This window comes from Stigmatopora argus, chromosome 23 (assembly GCF_051989625.1).
Source record: "Stigmatopora argus isolate UIUO_Sarg chromosome 23, RoL_Sarg_1.0, whole genome shotgun sequence".
NCBI lineage: Eukaryota > Metazoa > Chordata > Actinopteri > Syngnathiformes > Syngnathidae > Stigmatopora > Stigmatopora argus.
In genome coordinates this window covers 3,960,456-3,982,243 of record NC_135409.1, presented here as the reverse complement: position 1 = coordinate 3,982,243, position 21,788 = coordinate 3,960,456, and the positions used below count along the sequence as shown (strand labels likewise).

Below are 21,788 nucleotides of genomic sequence, written 5' to 3'. Positions count from 1 at the left end.
CTGTTTATCTAGTGGAAAGTCACTGAGCCACTTTTTATGGGAACATAGAGAATCGTTAACGGGACTTGACAATGACACTTCCTATTTGACTACAAACATCCTGTAGTCATCATTCATTTCTCTGACACCAGTGTTCTCTTTGTTTCCATCCATTCATATGCAGGGGGTGCAAATGATACCCCCCCATTCCCGGGAGCCAACAGGAAATGGATAAAATGTAGTAATTGTGCTAGAGAATGCATAACCATCGGCAGACTTTTTTTCCTTCATAAAAAATTTCAAATATGAATATAGTGACAACATTTGAGGCAAGAAAAAGCAGTTGTCTGCTGGGATCAGCTACAAAATGAACCTTTTAATCTAAATCCGAAGCAGTAAATCACATTACAATTTCCGTTAAATCCCAACAGTCCTTAACGTCTCAGTAGCAAACAGCGTGGAACGAACACATGGTATAAATGAAATATCACCTTCAACACAGCAAATCACGTTACGCCACTTGGCCGTTTACACGACAACGCCGACGGCATTGAAAACGCAAAAACATTTCCCGAGAGGCCCATTGCTTACATGGACACAGCATTTTGGGGGCTGAAAAATGCAAAGAAAATCGTAAACTTAGGTTGACATCTCAAATTTTTTGCATCGACCGAATTTTGTCTGTACTCCGGAACAGTAGGTGTCGATATTTCCAGCGAAAAGTCAACAAGAGTCAAGTCAAACCTTGATTATGCTCATTACCGAGTCATTTAAAGCAGAGAAGAATTCATTTTTTTATTCACCAGACACGTGGTCGGAAAAAAGACGAGGGATAATTTTATCAGCGATGTAGTGGATTAGCGAGCGAGGCAAGAACACTTAAAAAAAATTGATTAAAAAAAATCCCTTTTTGGGCTCAGCGAGTGACGTTATCTTAACGTCGAGGGTCAAGTTGCTCGGCGGCAATGTTCCCTCAAATTTTTCGTTGGTCTGGGCAGAAAGAAAACCTCCCTGAGCGCACGGAGTACCAGTGTGAGCGACATCATCGGTACTCGGATGATTCGCCTAAAGACGTTTCGCCGACGGACGTTTGACAGACAGGCAGGTCGCCGAATGGACGTTCCGCCGAACGGCCGTTCGGCCGAACGGAGGTTTCGCCGAAACGGGATTTGTGCGCTCGCACCGCCCCCGGATCATGTGTGTACAAGTTTTTCAACCTCGGCCCGCGGGCCATATACGGCCCGTTAGGATTTTTAATCCGGCCCGCCGGCGTTGTCCAAATTATAGTAAAAATCAATGATTAATTTCCCTTTGCCGCTCATCACTCAATTTATTAGTCTACCATCAATGGCAGCCCGGGAATAAGCACTCTTGGGCGGGCATGGCAGCCCCGGAATAAGCACTCTTGGGCGGGCAGATGTAGCAGAACCGAGCCGTAAAATGACAGCAATCGGGTCAAATCCATCTTAAAACAGCATTTAATGATTAAATACAAATACTGGAGCTCTTTGGACATTAGAACCGAGCCCAGGGAAATGAATTCCTCGGTAAAATGTCGCGATGGAGGCAAAAAAACGTCTATATACGTGCATTCGCCAAACGGCTCAAAATGCTCTCAAATTCGGTCAAATCCAGCCAAAAACAGCGTTTAATGATTAAATACAAATACTAGAGCTCTTTGGACATTAGAACCGAGCCCAGGGAAGTGAATTCCTCGGTAAAATGTCGCGATGATGTCGCGATGGAGGCAAAAAAACGTCCATATAAGTCCATTCGCCAAACGGCTCAAAATGCTCTCAAAAGGGGTAAAAAAATTAAAAAAAAAATTACTGCGCGCCATACGATTGCTGCTGCGCAGAGAAGACGAGAGTAGTGCGCAATTGCGCACGCGCGCAGCTTAGAGGGAACATTGCTTGGTGGTCAAAAAAGCATCCATAAAAAGGCGAACGCGATCCGCGGTGTCACTGACGAACATGCAAATCGGTAAAACTTATGATCGTTGTCGTGTAAACGTGGCCAAGAATTGTAATTCGCTAGGGGCCACGGTTTCGCCACTACATTGAGTTCCCTTTAACAAATTTACCCGAATAACGTCATTAGGCTGATCAACAGCAGCCTGAAAAAGACTAATAATGATGCTTGAATGATTTATTCATACCTCTAATACGAAAAGGCACTCAACTTTCATCCTGACTAAGAAATCATAAACCAGAACACATGCCACGTTTCCGTACATAACAAGTTAGCATTTCAGTGAACTCTTCTGTCAAAATCAGCATTTGTATGGTATAAAAAAGTTGAGAAAAAAAGCCCGTCTTGTGCATGAGGGACTGAACGTTGTGCGTGTGGCGAAATTGATGTTTCTTCATGGATCCTGAGCAACAACAACAGCTCCTTTTCCCATTTTTCCCCTTTTTTCTTTTAATCAGTAACCCAAAAATTGCCTGTTTAGGACAACTTCGAGTGACTCAAGCTCACATGCATTAGTTAGGAATGTGGAAGCCAGAATACCCGCGGAAGAGCCGTGCAAGCATGATGAGAGGGTAGAAGGGATTCCAATTCCCAAAGCTCCTCCCCCTCACCTTTTTGGCTAAAGGCCGCAAGATCCAGCCTCAGCATTAAACGCAGCCTCCCAGATTGATGCGCAGCGTCCCGCTTTTGTGAAGCTCCCACAGCTGCACGAACTCCTCGGGCATAGCGTGGAACCAGCGGTGGGGCTGCATGTTGTCGTAGTAGTGGTGACTGATAGGCTTCTTGTCTAGGTCAAAGGGGAAGGGCCAGAAACCGTAGACGCTGACCTCCTCGCACAGGCCCAAAGCCAGGCTGACCATGAAAAGGCCCGTGGAGAGACGGCGGGCGTGCACGTTGCGCGCACTCCAGAAGAGACCCACGTTGCCCAGGAAGTTCGGGTTGGCGAACAGCATGGTGAGGTTAGACGAAGAGTCCGCCAGCGCGTAGGCGGCGCGCAGCGACAGTTCCGTCCCGGGACGTGTGGAGAAGCCCGGCATGTAGAGGAAGCTGGAGCCGTACACCTTCACGTTCTCCACGAAGGGCTTGCGGGACCACAGCAGGTTCTGGTATCTGAGGGGAAAACTCGTTAGGCATTTATTCCGTGTGTTCCGTAAAACGTATGCATGCTCACTTCCTCCCGATGATGCTAGGGTTGGCCGTCACCAGGTGCGATTTGGTGCCGACGTCATCCACGTATTCCTTAGAAAGCGGTGGGAGGTTACACCTGCAGGAAAACATGTTACATGCCTGTCAACTTATACGGTTTTCCCGTATTTTATACATTTTTTGATCATTTCGAATTGTGTACGCCTTATAACTACTTTTGTGCAGGATTTTTTTTAAGTACGTTTTTTGTCAAAACCGATCTCGGCTCTAATCCGGATCGTTTCGGTCACTGGTAGCAGACGAAAACGTCATCATCGACTGCTAATATTGTCATGCTTTAAGTATGATATGCAGACGCGCATTCCCCTTTCACACGTCTGCCTTTTCACTATATAAATATAGTGTGTCAGCAAGCAATGTACCCAGACAGTCAACCTGTCCACGTCATACAGAATCTTGAATTTAGTGCATACTGATTGGTCACCCTCTCTACTTTGGAGCAAATTTTAGTCTTTTAAGTGTGCCCTATGTGAGTAAATTTGTGCCACGTTGCATTTGTATGGTTTTGTATCGCTTAATAAGGGGAATTGCAATCATTAATAAGGGGAGCAATTGGCCGAGGTTGACAGGTATAATGCTTCCTTGTGTTATGTCATCTCCATGACTGTAAGAACTACTGACTTCCTGTGTGTGGCTCCAGTTTCTTACTTAGGTCTACAATGTCTTGTGTGTCTTGTGTCTGTCTTGCTACTGCAACCAAGAAATTTCCCAAATACGGGATGAAATAAAGTTCTAATCTAATATGTTAGCTAGCTGCAGTCAAACAAATAAAACACATACCTGTCAACCTCTGCCGATAAGGTTTGTAAGGTTTTTGGGGGGTTTGTAAGGGGAATCATAATCATTTATAAGGGCAGTTATCGGCAGAGGTTGACAGGTATGAAAACAGCTAGTCATGGGTGGTGAACTATGACGAAGATCAGGAAAACAGTAGTCGTTAATGTACTCCCAACTATAGTCCACAGATGCGATTAGTGTTTTTGTTTGAAGCTGTCAATGTTTTGCTATGCAAAGCAGCCAGAGTGACACAAGGCTCTTTTTTTGTAGGTGGAACATCCTGTCCAACCGGAGTTTCTCCACTTTCAAGGACGGAATGCCAAGCAGAAGCCTGCGGCTTGCGGCAGCAGCGGCGGCGGCGGTCACCTCATGACAAAGTCGGCCTTGTCGATGTCCCGGCCGCAGTGGCTGTGCCGGAGGATACCTCCGTTGCCCACCACGGCGCACTTCTTCAGGGGGAGCGGGAGAGGGTTGGCCTGGAGAAAACAGCGATGTTCTTGAAATGACAGGGAAGGAGATCAACACACTGCCAGACAGCCCCCTAAACTCAAATGATTTCTACCAATTTCCTGCATTCATCCTGTGTAAGATTTTAGGATAAAAGTAACCAGGAGTGACGCAGACAACCGAGCTCATCTCGCCGCCTCTGCCTTAAAAATCCTTTCTGAAGCAAGCCTGGCTAACACACGGGGGGACATCCTGAATCGGTGGGCAGCCAATCGCAGGGCACAAGGAGACAAAGGACAACTAATCGCAATTTAGAGTCGTCAACCAGCTAGCCTAGCATGCATGTTTTAGGGATAAGGGAGTAAACCGGAGTACCTACGCAATTTTGGGGAGAACATACAAACTCCACACAAGAAGGTCCGGACCTGGAATCGAACCCTCAGTCGCAGAACTGCGAGTCTGACGTGATAATCGCTTCACCACCGTGTCGCCCTGGTTGTCGTTACAACTTTAATTTCAGGATTAAATATCTGTTGTTGATCTCCTTTTTATTAAAAAAAGACTAGGTATCGTGCGATTTATAGTCTGAAAAAAATGATCTTCTTGAAATCTTTATCATAAAGACAAACTTGTCCTGTAAAAATGTGAGATTGTCCTTTGTAAAGGAACATGTTTCACTGTAGCCGCATTCTGTGCATCCCTACTGTACAGAGTATGATCCAACCAGATTTTATATCTAGTACATTCCCTGGCTGATGGCCAAGTACAAGAAGAGGCCCGGGAATGAAAGCTCGTCTTTGCAATCACAGCACTAGCAAAAAAGCTAGTGTGCATCGGCCGGGGCAAAAACAGGCCTGCAAATGAGGTGCTAAAAATAGTCGCGCAGAGTCACGTGGGAAAGAACGAGCGAGGACCAAGCGGCGGTGTACGAATGAGCTAATCACGGCTACAAAAAAGCGTTTTCTCAGGTAACTTGTGCTTTTTTTAAACCATTCTTATGGGGAGAAACTATGCAATTTTACTTGACACGACATGAAAGAAAAATGCATAATGCAAACTGTTTGAAATTTTTGCTACTTTAGTTTTAAAACAGTTGTGTAATCAGAGGGAAAAAAAATCCAGCAATTTTTGTACAATTTTTCCATCCAACCTGTGAAAGCTTTCCGCTTCTCTTATGTGTATTTCTATTCACTTGCACCTTCATGAATGAGCGTGAACAGCTCGCGCCTGCAAATTAGGGTCAGATATTCATCTCACCTCCATCAAGGCATCAATAATCGAATACCGATATACATCCAGTCAAAACGAGTTGCAACATCTTTAATATGCAATCGTTTTTCCTTTTCAGCAGGATTTTACCACAGCGCTCCAAGGCCTCGGTGATCATCTGGATTATTAGAGCAGGCCCAAAACACCTCCGTTATGGAACGAGAGAACCTTATTTGGTTCAAAATACATCCAGAGGGCCTTTCTCCTCATCCTCATCATGTATGTAAAGACAAGTTGTAGGCGAATGAAAGATTTTGAGTGTGCCCAGGACACACCCATCATTTAAATCAAGGGTGCCAGACTCAGGTTGGTTCGCGGTCGTATTAACGTCAACTCGATTTCGTGTGGGCCGGACCATTTCAGATATAATATTTAGAAAAAAAATGGATTAAAAGAACTGGATCAACAGCCCTAAATATTCAGTTTTAAAAAAAATGTGACATGTTAAAATATTCAGATAAGAAAAAAAGCATTGGTTTAACAATTTAAATATTTAATTTACAAGATGTCGCAACTTGTTTTGACTGGATGTATATCGGTATTCGATTATTGATGCCTTGATGCACGTACCTTGACCAGCACAGGAGATCTTCCTCATATCAGTAAAGTTGAATTAATCTATTAAAGCAATGCTTTTTTTCTTATCTGAACATTTTAATATATCACAATAGATCTAAAACAATGTTTATGTGAGCTTTTTTTACTTATCAAGTGAAAATGTCTTTTAATCATTTGTTTTTCATTTCAAAAGGAAACAAAATATTTTTTTATTATGTTCGATATTAGTATAAAACAGAAAATATGGTATATATTTATTTTAGTTTTTACCCAAAAAAGTTTGAACTAAAAGAAAAAGAAAAAAAATGAATTAAAAATTGCAATTATTGATTTTTAAAAAGGGAAAAATCAAGAAATATAATATACATCTATAATCTTCATTTGAATTTGATCCTAAAACAGAAAGCCGGCACACATGATTTACTTTCTCGGGCCACACAAAACGATGCGGCGGGCCAGATTTGGCCCCCGGGCCGCCACTTTGACACCCGTGATTTAAATGGTAAAGTCACGGCGCCATCATGTTATGCTGAGTGCACGCCAAAAGCAAAAACAACAAAAGTCCTCTTTTCTCACCTGCACAAATATAGAGTGGGTCTCATTGTTGACGGTGTGGGAGTGGTAGAACTCGCCGTCGTACCATAGAACTTTGCCCACCGGCGAGTTCTCCTTGGTCAACGCGAAGAGACGCTGGGGGTCGCAGCATTCACTTAGGAGCTTCCTGGGGGCGGGGCGTCACAATGCAGGATGAGTTGACATTTTAATATTTCTTAATACATTCCTTTTTACTTTACTGTGCAAATAGAAGAACAAGAGGTAGAATCGGGTGAGAACTGTCTAAATCTGCTGTGCGTGTTGTTGTGTGCGTGCGTGCGTGTGTGTGTCTAGTATGTATGATCCTTTGTCTTCAACCTACACAATGGACTATAAATGGAAATTAGCCCTCGGCTACAATCTTACATATATATGTTCATTAACATGAATATAAATATGTTCATTAACATGTGCTATCCCTTATTAAATAAATCAAAGAAAAATCATGGAAAAATATTGCATATAAATGGAAACTTGACCATCTCAAGTGACATGTTCAGCAGAAAAGTCATTTGAACCAGAATGAGAAGTGAGAATGACAGATGTGTAAAATAAGGTAAAATTTAAGTCGGATTTGTGCATATATTCTAATGGCATTTATGAAAATCCACTTTATCACTCGCGGGGGGTGCTGGAGCCTATCCCTGCTGACTTTGGGCCAGGGGCAGGGGACACCCTGTATCAGTGGCCAGCCGATCGCAGGGCACAAGGAGACGGACAGCCATGCACACTCAGACCCCTACCTAGGGGCAATTTTAGAGTGTCCAATCAGCCTACAATGCATCTTCTTGGGATGTGGGAGGAAAACAGAGTACTCAGAGAAAACCTACGCAGGCCCAGGGAGAATATGCAAATTCAACACAGGTGGACCGACCTGGATTTGAACCCAGGACCCCAGAGCTGTGAGGCCAATGCGCGAACCACTCATCCGCCGGGCCGCCCATTCATAGATATGAATCATTACATTTTATTATTACTAAATCATTTATGTGTAGTAGACATGCACCTGCTTATGGCAGGTGTGATACTGGTGTGCCCATAGCAAGCAATGATGATGTTGCTCACACTGGTACTCAGTGTGCTCAGGGAGGTTGTCTTTCTGCCCAGACAAACAAAAAATTAGAGGGAACATTGCCCGCAAGTCAATGGCAGCTTATTGATAATGTGTTTAATTTGGGACAATAATAGTATAAAAGAGGCAAGTTTGTCAATACCAGGGGTGGGCAAACTTTTTGACTTGCAGGCCAGAATGGATTTGACAGCTTTTGGACACGCAATGTAATTTATCAAACCTGGGGATTGAAATATAAGAAAAAGACACAATTGAAGGTGAAAATGTATTTTCAAATTTACTTTCAACATTAAGAACATATTATTCAACGAAAGAAAGCAGTCTTTAAATTGAGAGTGATGAGCGGTATTGCAGGGCAAAGGGAAATGAATGAGGTCATTGATTTTTACTATAATTTGGACGTCGGCGGGCCGGATTAAAAAGCCTAACGGGCCGTATATGGCCCGCGGGCCATAGTTTGAAAAACATGTACACACCAATACGAGTGAATCCGGGGGCGGGGCGAGCGAGCGAATCCGGCGACGAGTAAAATGCACACACACGCCAATAATACGCAACTTATTGATAATTTTGATATTAGATATTTAGATATCAATGCTCTTACATCGTTAATGCAATTACAAACTCACTCTCTCTCATGATTATAATTTTGAGAGCGAGATTACCTGGTTGATCGCTTTCAACAGTAAACTGTCTGTCTCTCTCTCTCTCATGATTATAATTTTGAGAGCGAGCGAACCCGGCGACGACGAAACGTCCGTTCGACGAAACGTCCGTTCGACGAACTGTCCATCGACGAAACGTCTTTCGACGAACTGTCCATCGATCAAACGTCTTTCGACGAAACGTCCGGTCACGGTTTATCATTGTAGCGTCTTTTTTGCCGCATCTCTTTCGTGTATAACATATATCTACGAGCACTGGGCGGAGCGTTGCATTTTCCCGTGTTTTTTTCCCCGTCACTCTGCGCGAATGCCGGAGCGATCGCTAATACGAGGTATATATTACTTCTCGTTGGCTGCTCATAAGAACATCAGGGGCACTGGCTCCGCAACTCCTCGTGTAATATTTCTGGTCGCAACTCCCTCTTTGTAATGTCTCTGCGAGCACTGGGCGGAGCGTTGCATTTTTTTCAGTGCTTTTTTCCCCTCCTTAGCCTGTTAGCTCCTGTTGGCGGAGCGATCGCTAATTCAAGACTACTTCTCGTTGGCAAGTGGTCGTACGTTATCCTATAGTGAGGACATTTGTGTGCATCATTTTCGGAATATTTTGAAGGGAATACAACAGCAAACAGCCCTTCGATAGTGAACGTGAGGGTGGAGGCGGGGCAAACAGCCAACACGGCCAGGAGAAGGTATAAAAATGTAAAACAAAATAAGATTTAAGTTTAGTGTAAGGTTAGATTAAACTTATTTTTGAGTGTCTGCATCGTAATTCAAGTTCATTTAAATTTGTTTATGTTATATTACGATTCACCTGTGCAAAAAGTCTCCCCCGCTCCCCCCTCCTCCCTGTATGTCGCTGTCTCTACCCTCCGCGAAATCCGTCTAATTTTAGTTCCAATATTAAACCACTGGTTATGCGTTACTTTGTTAATAGATGACGAATTAGAAGAAATAAAAATGTTTTTCCAATCCAATATCCTGCTTTTGGTGTTTTTTCAGAGTGTTGGAACAAATTAATTTGTTTTTAGTTCATTTCAATGGGAAACGTTCGTTCAAGTTACGCAAATATCGACATACAAGCTCAGTCCCGGAACGAATTAAGCTCGTATCTCGAGGTACCACTGTAGATTGAAATGTATATTTTTGGGAAATCATACGCCGGAGGTTTTAGGAATTGAGTTCCATTTTACAGAAAAGGTCATGCAAGGCAAAAACTGAATGTGTTTCAGGTAGTCATTAAGTTCAGTTCATTACGACTGACTAGCGACCAGTCTAGGGTGCAGTCCTCCTTTTGCCCCAATTCAGAGGGAATATAGACTCCAGCACCCCCGCCACCCTGACAAAAACAAGGGGTGTTGAAAATGAATGAATAAATCAAGATCATTCCGTTTGTTTCCCCCCAAATTAAAACTGCCTTCCCTCAATTCAAAACACACCTCATGATGGAATGATTGGCATTTATTTATTTTGCAAATTCCACATCACGTGCTTTACTGAGTGCGCTGCTAGCATCAATTTAAGATTGCGTAAGTGTTGACACGCTTATGTATTTATTTTATTGCCACAAAGGGACAATGTAGCAGGATATTGTGTGCGTGTGTTTGCGCACCTGTAAAGGTTGATGCCAGTATGGTTCTTCGTCCAAACGTGGTCCCGGTGCTTCAGCACCTCCTCCAGAATGTCCTCGTCCCCGGGCATCCGATACACGGGGAACACGTAGAACCAGCAGAGAATCAGCACGCAGAAGGCTGCCGACGCCGACAGCTTGGCCCGGTGGCACCGCATTAACATCCTCCCCCAGTCCACCCACCGGTGTACCCCTCCTCCTTTCGTCCGTCTCTCGAGTCTCCTCGCCGGCTAACGCCTTATAAAGAGCCGGGCGTAAGAGTGCAATCGTCGCCTCATGACGCCTGCGCGCGGGGCGGAGTGTGACAGGCAGGCATGGTCGACCGGGTCGGAATATTTCGGGATTCGAAGCCGATCGTCAAGCCCGACCGGTTTTTGATCGACGGCGCTTCTGTTTAACCGACTGTTAGATGTTAAGGTTTAGCATCTAACGACGAACCTCGTTTTCCCCATCGTCAGTCCGCGTGGCGTCTCTCCCAGCGGGTGGTCCTCAACATCCCAGAGACTGGAGAGCCTTTCTTCCCTCATTTCGCCGACTCCCCGCGTGTCCTCGTCGGGGGTGCTGGATTTCGAACCCTGCACCCCGAGCGCGTACCCTTTACCCTGTTAACTCTCTTCTTGCCCAAATACCCATAACAAAGCGAACAAAGCGGTCTTCTCTCAAATGGAGGCTTACCAATCACAGCAGGAGCAGCGAAGAAGTGAACGGAACTGTAACTATCAAAGTAAAAAACTGATCATTTCCAAGTGAAACTGGCAAAATTTCCTGACACGCGTGCAAACGTCGTGCAAAAATGGTAACGCGGTCCAGAAACCCCATAGATTTCACGAAGTTTTCTGATAGTATATGAAAACTTCGTGAAATCTATGGGGTTTCTGGACCGCGTTACAATTTTTGCACGAGATTTCACGAAGTTTTCATATACTATCATAGTATATGAAAACTTCGTGAAATCTATGGGGTTTCTGGACCGCGTTACAATTTTTGCACGACGTTTGCACGCGTGTCTGGGAAATTTTGCCATACCAGTTCGACATTAGGTAACGATTTCACGAGGCTAAATCTTGTTAAACAACCAACGGGGAATTCTTCAGTAGGCGATTGATGCCAAATAGGGCGTCGTTTTGCACTTGTGTGCAGTTAAACGTGACTAGGTGCGGAGAAGAACGCACTAGAGACTTTCTTTTATTTGGAATATCCTGGTTTCATTTCCGGTGTTTTGTTAACTTTACAGACTCAAAATTGGGGTTTATGCTATGCCTATCTTGCCATCTGCTGGCTGATTTAAGCTCTGATACCTCGTCAGGGTTCCGGAGCTTTCTTGCCAACATTTTTTTTATTTCATTCAAAGCCAAGTCGTTTATATTTTAAAATTTGATCAAACTATTGCGGACCGGCATTTATTCATTCATTTCACAGTTTGAGATATTTCCTGGTGTTAAAGTCCCACTATCACAGATTCTTACACACCAATGATATAGTATTAAAAAATAAACGATCAAGACTCACACAGACCATAACTATTGCAATTGTACCCCCCAAAAAATAATTTATGTAACGTTGGCATCAGATTTAAAAGAATAAATAAATAAAGAAAGAAAGAAAGAAAACGATGACTAGAGGAGCCAGCAAAAGGTATATCCCTCAGTAGAAACAGAGTAGTATGTGGACATGTTTTTATCAACATTGAAAGGTGGCCAAGAACAAGAGATTGTAACATACCAGTTCAAACCGGTTCCCAAAGCACATACCCGTGTGACTCAGAAAATGAGAGTCACAGTTCGGGCATGGATGCATCTTTACAAAGAAAAGGCCTACCGGCTGTCCTTCAGCAAAGTCCAATCAATTGCATCTAGATAAGTACAACATCACGTGATAGGAGGCCTTTTAAGATACCAGTGTAAGCTATGAAAACATACTCAGCTCTAAAAAAAAAACAATGGCCCACAATGACAAAAAACTTGTGACATCATCTGCTCTGCTCTGGGCACGGAGTAGGGTTGCATCAGGAATAGCGCGTCCACCTGCTGAGGATCATTGAAGAGCAATGACAGAACATTCGGGATGGACTGACAGATAAATCCTCACTTTTCCCCCTCTTTATCTTCAACGTCTTTCACGTGAGCAAGAGTCCAAAAAGTGTCAACGGGCATTCAATGTTTAAATTGAGGCTCCTCGGGACTTACTCCCACTCTGTCTTCCCCACCGTCGGTGGCTTCAAAGCCTGTCCGATGTCAGGCCTGGGCCGTTGCCAGCGCATTCTTGATGGAGCAGATGCATTATCTCCGTCCTCCGAGGTGATATAAAGGCGGCCATTGTCCGAGGGGCTCCATTGTTGCCGGCCTTTCCACTGAGAGAACACTACACGGGCACTCCAGCTAAGGTAAGTACTCTAATTTTTAAACAATCCATATCATTTTGAATAACAATAATTCTTTTGGGGATGAAATATGTCATGCCAGTAAGTGTGACATATATAAAATTGAAAGGCTCCCTCCCAACCAAACTCAACATTGGGTAAACATAAAAAAAAATCACTGTCTAAATCTCCTACATTTTGCACCTTATTTATGTTTGTGTTCCACATTAAGTGAATTCCTAAATAAAGTCTGCCTAATGTGTTTTGGTGGTTGCCTTCTGCTCGTGTGTTGTAGATGCAGAGCAGAACGACAGCAATAAACGCCAAGTGGGATAAGGTGAGTATATTGCCAAACACACCAGTACTAATCCTCCTCCATGTTGGGGAGAGGGGACGCGCCGTCCTTGTGGCGAGCGCCTGGGGTTTATCCCCCCCGAACCGCTTCCCCCTCCCCCGTTGTTATCAGCATCCGCATGAGCGTCCCTCCTATTAATATAACTTTTATCTTTAAACGTGTCTGTCAACACACAGTTGCGCGTGTGTGCTTTGCCCATATATGTCTTGAACTGGGAGTGCTGTTTACCTTCATGTGAAGTCAATTTAATAGAAACACAACTTCAATCTTAATTTTCATTGCATATGGTGTTTTGTGCCTATATTGCCCTCTATATATAATATTTGTTTTTATCAAAACATTCGTATTAGTAAGTTGAAATGAATTCAAATAAAAACAACTTTAAAAAAAATCAAAAGTAATATTTAGATTTAGTATTTTTGTATTCTTCCATTCATGGAGACTTGTTTTTTAGATGATGAGTGTTCTATTTACATATTTAAATAATTCGTTTTTTAATTGTGATGTAGTAATAATTTTAATTCATTTATTATTGATAAATTTAATAAAAACTAGTTGTTTATATATATTTTGTATTGATTATACATTTTTAATATTCAATTTTAAAATAATTTCTCTTAGGTTGTAGATAATTTAAATTTATTTTTCAAATGCAGTTATTCACTTAAGAAATTAAAACCCAGCTATTTAGTTTTTTATCCTATATATTATATTTATGATTCGCATAACTAACATTTTGTTTTGATATTCTTTAAAAAAATAGTAATGTTATCAAGCATTACAACTGTTTTGCTTATTTCACTGTGGAAGCACACTTGTTTTTTTTTTTTACAGATACTGGACTTTTTGAAATGAAACGTAGGAATAAAAATCATTAAAATGCGTAATACAAAATATCTTTTCTTCTGCAGCCGAAGTCAAAAATCACAGCTTCCCGCAAGCTCTCCCTCAAGGTGAGCCCTTCTCGTTACCATATCGACCAATCGCATCCCTTCTGACATCCACACGCTTGTGTCCAATCAGATGCTCCTCCTGACGAGAGCTTGTGAGGATCTGGAGAACGAGAGGCAGGAACGGGAGCAGGAGAAGGAGCGCTACCTGGAGGAGAAGCTACCTCCTCTGCAGCTTTCCGGATTGTCGCTGGACGAGCTGCAGGTACGCCACACCGAGATAAAACACCCGAAGGAGTATTTTTTTGGCAAGAATTTCCTCCCCCCCAGAACATGTGCAAGCAGCTTCACACCAAGGTCGACGAAGTGGACGAGGAGCGATACGACTGCGAATCCAAAGTCAACAAGCACAACATTGACGTGAGTCCAACACGGTTCCCCGAAAAGGCTTTTCCCGGGAAACTAACGATTTATTTTGAATCTCCTAGATCCGCGAGCTGAAACTCAAGGTCCAAGACCTCGGGGGCAAGTTCAAAAAGCCCGCCTTGAGGAAGGTGAGGGTCTCTGCGGACGAGATGATGAGAGCCCTCCTGGGCTCCAAACACAAGGGTTCCATGGACCTTCGCGCCAACCTCAAGTCCGTCAAAAAGGAGGACGTCAAACAAGACAAGGTTCGTTCCACGCTCGTCTCCCCCAGTCCACCGTTCCGATGTAACGTCCCACTTCCCCTCGCAGGTTCTCACCACCGAAGTGGGCGACTGGCGGAAGAACGTGGAGGCCATGTCCGGCATGGAAGGGCGTAAGAAGATGTTTGACACTGGTGGCGCCGCGCAGTAAGGATGGAAAAACGATGTCCTGACTCGGAAAATGAAGGCATTAGCATTCACGGACGCTTTATGGGGAAATAAATCACTGCTTTTCCTTCATTTGAATGGAATTTCTCATCTCTTGTATGCAGATGGCAAACACCTGGGCTGTGTATTTTTAGCTGCTATCTTTAGAAGAGCCATTACTCACATGTTTGCTCATCTCCACGGCCTACTGGCTTTTGTCTATATGCGTGTTTGGGAAACTGAAACATAGAGGTGACACCAGCAATAGCTTGGGGATATCCGCTTACACACATGAAGCACCCTAGCATCCGCTGCTAAAATGCCCAAAATCAGCAGGAACTAACAAACGAACAAGAAAGTCCCTCTAAATCACTAGGAAATGATCCACATTTTTCCGGAAGTAACCTGTAAGTACCCTGAAATGACAAGGAAATGATCCAAAATGAACCCATATGAGATCTAGTCGGCATGCTTGATGAGGATAAAACAATAGCAAACATTTAAAAAGCAAAAAGTTATCCTGAATTATTTCCTTTCAGTCACCCATGACGTCCTCAAGGCTAGGAATTGCCAATCATAAGAAAAACGAGTCCACCACCCAACAAACGACATGCAAAAAATAAAGTCTATTGGCCTTTTCAAATGTGTTATCTTGCATTTTAGTGCTTAATCTCCAATAAGAATTTGGATTAACCCATACATGTCACCAAGGCCTTGATAACAGGAGTTAGTGATTAATGGCGGCATTATCTAAGTCTGACCTTGCCAAGATGATTTATTCGTTTTTTTTTATAGCAACATATCAAATTCGCCTGTGTGTACTGACAAAAATGACAGTGCTTCATAATTTATGTTTGTCCATCTGTCATGTTATACTATACATACTCATTGGCCGTAGATGGTTGTTGAAGGACACCAGGAAAAGGGCAAACGTCCTTAAGACATGGTTTCTTAACATATTTTTGTGCATCCACACATAATTACTATTTCTCATAGAGGACATTCCACTAAGCGAAAACAGGAATATTTTTCCAAAACAAACAACAACATCCGTCTCTGTCAATCAAACACTATTCAGGACAGGATGTCGCGATCTTGCGTGAAGATGGCGGAACGTCCTTTACTTCGTTAGCATCCCAGGTGGAGTAAAGTGATCACGATGATGCAAGTCCTACACTAAATCAAGAGTGACTCGGTCCACGTTTAACACACTGGAAGCCTTGTGTGTGTCAACAATGCAAGGATAGCATTTAATCCAAAGGATTACCCTCAAACCTTGTTCGATTTTACTTACGACCACGCCAGCTTTATTCGTGGCTGTGAATAAATGATGCAATCTGGTCGAAAACATGAAAAAGTAAGATTTTCACAGCTTGTCTTGCTGTATACAATGACGTGATTGAATCTCCGTTATAATAATTCCATTCACTGGTTCTCAAAATCTCTGGCCAAGTGAAGATTAGCTCTTGAATATTTGCAATACATTTTAATACAATGGTCATGAAATGACCTTTTTAATTTCCCATTGTAATGTTTTTTTTTTTCCAAACGCGGATTCGCCACATGATTATTTGTACACACTCAAGGCTTTGTCATGTTTTGTCATGTTTGACATGTACCACGTCGAAGATGAAAGGGGATTATTCCCCGGGAATAATGATTGTTATTAAAACGCATGGAGGCAGGTCGCGCAAACGCAGCTTGCAGAGAGAGCAGAAATGGGTCAAAATGGTGATTCCCCCACTCTTCCCCCGCGTGCCAACGTCGTGACGTCACGGGCCGGCCGTGACCACTCCTCCTCACTCCACCGAAGCCGCCGCTCGAACCCCCTCCTTCCTCACACGGCGGAGAAATATCGAGCCGTCACAAAGCCGGCGTCCGTCTCCCGGAATCTCCTCCTCCTCTTCCTCCTCCTCCTCCTCCTCCTCCTCCGTCGCCGCAGCCCCAGCCCCGAGAGCGTGTGCGTGATGGAGAGCCTGCTGGATAACCCCATGAAAGCCGTGCTGTACCTGAAGGAGCTCACCACCATCGTGCAGAACCAGCAGAGCCTGATCCAGACGCAGCGGCAGCGCATCGACGAGCTGGAGCGCAAGGTGGAGGACCTGATCGGCGAGAACCGGCAGCTGCGGGACCCCAACCAGTACGTGCAGCATCAGCACCGCCGTCCGTCTCAGCCGCAGCCCCAGCCGCAGCCGCCGGCTCCCCTGGCGCACGCCCACTCGCATCAGCACCACAACAAGGCGGCGAGCGGTCAGCATCAGCACCTCCACCATCATCATCAGCGGTCCTCCTCCCCTCCTGCGCCGACTCCTCCCGCCGCTACCCCCGTTCCGACGCCGACGCCGCCGCCACACCACCATCACCACCACCCGCAGCATCTGCAGCTGGTGCCCGCTGCCTCGCCTCAGTCGCCGCGAGCCGGGCCGGACGTCGTGGAGGAGGGCAAAAGGGGCCCCTGCTGCAAGTCGCTGGTCCCGCAGACCCCCGCCGCCACGCTGTGCCGCTCGGTTGGGCTGGTCAGGAAGGCTGAGTGAGTAGAATACCAAAGTAATCAATGGATTTGACACACTCTCAATGCGGGATGGCCTCCGGGTAAAAATGGCACCTTAGCACCTTGAGATGCAAACCCAAACTAATAAAGGACACGAGTTCAGTCTTAATTCCCGACGGCGTCGCCCACAGATTCGTTCATCGATGGACCCTTAATGGCTATTGATTTCCCCCACAATGGCTGCAATTTTAAATTCATTGCGGCCAGTCGAGTGAATTCCGAGCAGCTTTCACATAATGAATTACGAGGCGATATTTGAACTCTTTTAATCCATTGACTAAGACTGAATATTGTTTTCCCCAATGAGTAGAATTTCCACATCATTTTACCTTTTCCCAGTGCTTTCGATTCACTTTCAAATTCTAAAATTAGAATTGCTGCTTTTCCAAAGCATTACCATGTTAAAACAGTTGGAAAAACTCTTGTTTCTCGAAAATTAACCACTAAAACACTGAAAGGCTTAGATGGTTAAAGATTCATTTTTGCCAAGTACATTGCTGACTCAGCTCATTGTCTTTCATCTATAATGCTCAAACGTTAGAAATCAAATTCTGTAGCGAGCTGTAACTAAAGCGATTTGCCTTTATGACGTGTGAAGGGATTTCTTAATCCGTTTCGTGGGGTGACGTTGTGTAACGGTATCCGAAAAGTGCGGTTTTGTCGTCAAATCCATGTGAGAATGTGTTTGCCCGCCACCATGCGCTCAAGGTCACCGGCTTGGCCGCTGAGCTCCATCTGCTCCCTTACGCTGGCTGCATTGTTTAATATCCCTGACTGATTTCTAAAATAATAATAATAATAAAAACGTTAGTACTGTTACGTCTTACTGTCCCACTAAAACAGGAATGCATATGAAAGAAACTCTTTGAGCTGAGATGTGGACACAAGTTGACAAGCGAGATAATCGCGCTTGAAGTTTGCGTGACATCATACAGTCAAGGGCCAATGGGAGCCCGGATTGACGTTCGACGGGCGACGTGGGACGTAAACGAGAAGGTTACCTCGCTAGCGCACGACTTTAGGGGGTCCGACTGGGAGGAAATGGCTCAGATGTGTCGTGAAGATCCGAAATTGCCGCCTGAGTCCGACATCCGTCCTCACCATTGTTCCGATCGGCGCCTCGTTTTTTTTTCCTTACTCATTTGCTTGATTAAAAAGAGGAAGGAGAGGGCGGGTAATCTATTTGCTGGGCGGTAAATAAAAAATGAAATGCTCGCTAACATCGCACACCTTCCTCATCTCGTGCTTCAATAAATTTAAATTTAAATTTCTCCGGTTGAAAAACTCTAATCGCCGATGATTTTGTCTCCTGAAAATACAAGAACAAAAACTGAGAAATGTGTTTTAAGAAGTTCTGTTTCTAGTCGTATCTCAAGGAGTATTATGGCATTACTACTTTAAAAAAACAGTTCGATTAGACCTGAAATCATAAATAACATGCGTGGTATACAGTTGAACTCTCACAAGGATGAATGTGGAATATTTTTGCGAAAAGAAATATATTTCAGGGAAATAGTCTTACATTTTCTTATCACACACCTAGAACCTCTTCTCTATTTATTGGGAGGACAATAAATTATTAGTTTCTCAAAAGAAGTACAGTGGTACCTCTACATACGAGCTTAATCCGTTCCGGGACTGAGCTTGTATGTCGATCTTCTCGTAACTCGAACGAACGTTTCCCATTGAAATGAACTAAAAACTAAAATAAAATTATTTTGTTCCAACCGTCTGAAAAAACACCAAAAACAGGATATTGGATTGGAATTTTTTATTTTATTTCTTCTAATTCGCCATCTATTAACAAAGTAACACATAACTAGTGGTTTAATAGTAATAAATCCACGGCAACGCACTAGTAACCGAACAAACAAATTTAAATTAACTTGGATTAATATATACAGACACTCAAACATATGTTTAATGCAACAGCTCAGCCAAGCAATGTATAGATTGTGGGTAATGAAGTTTTATTCTGAGAAAGGGTGCCATTGGCTATCGGTGTTGTGTGCACGAGTATACTTCATTACCCAGAAAGCCCTCTTTTTGCCCGCGCATGCGCGTTGTGCGTTTTCTGGTCCATGTGTAGGGGAAACTCGTGTGAAGAAACCGTTCAGTGCTGGTAGATATCTGTTATACACGAAAGAGATGCGGCAAAACTACGCGACAATGATAAACAGCCTCTCATGTCATGGCCACCTGGCTTTCTCGTATTTCGAATTTTTTCTCGTATCTAGAGCAAATTATTTGCTCGAAATTTTCCTCGTATCTCGAGCATCTCGTAGGTAGAGCTGCTCGTATGTAGAGGTACCACTGTAGCCCAAATCAGCTGATATATTTGCCCAGTTGCAGTAGCAGCCAAAAATGTACTGAAAACACACCAAATTCAATAACGTCCTATATCGTATCCGGAGTGGTGTCGATACTGAGTATCGGGACGTCGCTAGAGTGAAGTACAATCTAGTATAGTGATTCCATTCTGAATGCTAATGTTCAGAATCACTTAACTTCCAATGACCCAAATTCAGCCAATTATAGCCATCCTCTCGTAATGCCATTAAAGGCACGTAATAAATGCATTTGTTGTGTTTGTTTTTGTGTGTTACAGTGAACATTTTGGTTCCTCCAAAGCCACTTGTGTGTAAAAATCAATATATCTCTGCTTTTTTCCCGTAAAACATGAGCGTCGGGGGGCACTGAGATAGATGGGCGACTGATAGAAGGGGGGTAGGAGGGTCTACGACGTACACCATCCATCTCCACCTTCTCAGCATGAACTCTCCAAATGTAAAAAAAATACGTTCATATCCTCCCATTTCGGCTTTTATCCGGGCGTCCCCTCCCGTTGGCGGAAATGGGAATCACGTCAGTTTGCCGGTCACGACGGGGTGACTCGGCCGCCGCCGGAATTCTAAACCGCACAATATCACATTTGGGTGCTTTAAAATTGCTTCATTTCTCTCCGCCGCGAGCTGCCGGCGCATTGTGAGCAAGTTGAGCGGAGACCGTCAGCAGCGCGGCTCTGTTAATGTAGTGTCTCGAGAGTTGTAATGTGGTATTGCGTGACTCACAATGGTCGCCCGATCCAGAAAACGCTCCTTTTACGGGGCAACGTTAGAACAAGGGCGGGCAAAGCGGCAATCCACTGATTCCACTTCTAACATACCAGAATTTGTGGGAAGGTTTCCTAATTAGAGGTTGGAACGAAAGCCTACACCCACTGAGGGAATAGTTGTGGAATAGTTTGGCCACCCCTGCCCTAAAACCTCACCGATGAAACCCCGTTCAACCATGTTGTTGTTTTGGATCATAGCAACATCTGGAGCCGATGCACTGACTAGACTTCAATAGCAAAAATAATTTTACAATAAGCCCAATGCTACCTATTGACGTTATTGGACATGACGTAAGCAACTACAGTCAAATCTCACTGCATAGTAACAAAGGTTTTTTAAAACGGTTTTATTGCAAAAAATCATATTATCCATCAGCTCAGTCCAAATTGATTTCACTCATCCACAATGGGATAACAAAAAGGAATGGAATGTACTGTATGACACAAAGTGAGCAATATTTAATCTATAAAGCTAGTTTTTCACTTGACCTACGCTTGACACCAGATCACGGCTGCCTGTTGTGTTAGGTCAGTCCACACAAGAATGTAGTCCTGATGCAGATTAGGTATGATGTTTTTAACACAAAATCTTTTAACTGGGCTGATTAGAATAAATAGCTGACAATAATTGCATCCTTCTTGCTGAGAATGCCCTTCACGGTGGTTCTCTTAAATTCGATGCCCCATTCAATTCCTTCTTCGCAGCATAAAGTCGGTTTTCTTGCGTTTCTGAGCTGACATTGTGGGCTAAATTTGAAAAATAAATGAATTTGAAAATACAGCACACACAATAGTGGCGTAGTAGCGAGATTAGGGGGTAGCATAGTAAATTCCTTTTGTATTAAATTTTGTCGAGACCGACCAAAAGTGCCATAATAGCAAGAGTGGCATAGTAACGAGATTTCACTGTATGCGACTAACTAAGAGGCCTTTGCTCTTATAATGACCTTTTACTTGGGGTACAGTACATGCTGTGTGTTTGCCATCCTCCCAAATCAACACACAGATAAATAATCCCCAAGCAGGCAGAGAATTGCATTCCCCAAACTTCACAGTAATAAATCAGTGCCAGTCCGCGGACGGCAAATGAACTCCAGGAAGAAGTCTGTCCGGTCTGTTCCCAGAGCGCTCTGCTTTCAGCTTTTCTTTAAATGTCAGTTCTGTTCCTCCTCGCCCTTAAAAAAACGGCCTTTCAAGTTTTTTATTTTACTTCGAGAGGGAGTTTTTGAAGAGAGTTAAAATGTGGAGAGCGCGTCTAAAAGTAAGAAGCAATGTACTAGTTGGGTGAGATTGACGGCGATGGACGTCCGAACCGTTTTGACTGGATGATCGCTGCCAAGATTCCCATTCAAATAGATGAGTAAAGTTGAATATTAATGTTTCGAGATGAATTTATTGACTGGTCATGTCTCTCCAGGAGTAAAAACATTGTCCTGTTTTGCCTCCTGAGTTTCCATGACTATAGTTTTGGGGGATTTGTTTGTTTTGTAATGGAATAATTTTCAATTTCACCCGTTTCC

The 21,788-nt window shown here is 43.7% G+C and overlaps 3 protein-coding genes across 6 annotated transcripts in view; 2 read left to right on the top strand and 1 right to left on the bottom strand.

The window, feature by feature from the left end:
* Positions 1 to 1,434: 1,434 nt before the first annotated feature.
* Positions 1,435 to 10,988, bottom strand: st8sia1 (ST8 alpha-N-acetyl-neuraminide alpha-2,8-sialyltransferase 1). 2 transcript variants are annotated; one of them, XM_077593966.1, is made up of 6 exons: positions 10,604 to 10,988; positions 10,148 to 10,402; positions 6,784 to 6,928; positions 4,300 to 4,409; positions 3,122 to 3,214; positions 1,435 to 3,060 (listed from the first exon to the last, which is right to left on the bottom strand). In XM_077593966.1, exons 2-6 carry the CDS (start codon positions 10,327 to 10,329, stop codon positions 2,598 to 2,600), a joined length of 993 nt encoding a protein of 330 aa, XP_077450092.1. In that variant the 5' UTR covers positions 10,330 to 10,402; positions 10,604 to 10,988; the 3' UTR covers positions 1,435 to 2,597. The 2 variants fall into 2 exon arrangements, with proteins under 2 accessions (XP_077450092.1, XP_077450091.1); XM_077593965.1 differs by having other exon boundaries at positions 10,148 to 10,988.
* A 1,130-nt stretch (positions 10,989 to 12,118) lies between these two features.
* On the top strand, positions 12,119 to 14,695 carry LOC144068966 (troponin I, slow skeletal muscle-like). 2 transcript variants are annotated; one of them, XM_077593968.1, is made up of 8 exons: positions 12,120 to 12,285; positions 12,389 to 12,548; positions 12,820 to 12,861; positions 13,791 to 13,832; positions 13,903 to 14,034; positions 14,100 to 14,189; positions 14,258 to 14,440; positions 14,505 to 14,695. In XM_077593968.1, exons 3-8 carry the CDS (start codon positions 12,820 to 12,822, stop codon positions 14,604 to 14,606), a joined length of 591 nt encoding a protein of 196 aa, XP_077450094.1. In that variant the 5' UTR covers positions 12,120 to 12,285; positions 12,389 to 12,548; the 3' UTR covers positions 14,607 to 14,695. The 2 variants fall into 2 exon arrangements, with proteins under 2 accessions (XP_077450093.1, XP_077450094.1); XM_077593967.1 differs by having other exon boundaries at positions 12,119 to 12,548.
* A 1,738-nt stretch (positions 14,696 to 16,433) lies between these two features.
* iqsec3a (IQ motif and Sec7 domain ArfGEF 3a) overlaps positions 16,434 to 21,788 on the top strand; it is a 32,495-nt gene continuing 27,140 nt past the window's right edge. The window contains exon 1 of one of the 2 annotated variants that reach the window (XM_077593959.1): positions 16,434 to 17,132. In XM_077593959.1, coding sequence (XP_077450085.1) covers positions 16,570 to 17,132 — 563 coding nt within the window. In that variant the 5' untranslated portion in view covers positions 16,434 to 16,569. The remainder of the gene's footprint in view (positions 17,133 to 21,788) is intronic. The other variant, XM_077593960.1, reaches the window with a different exon arrangement.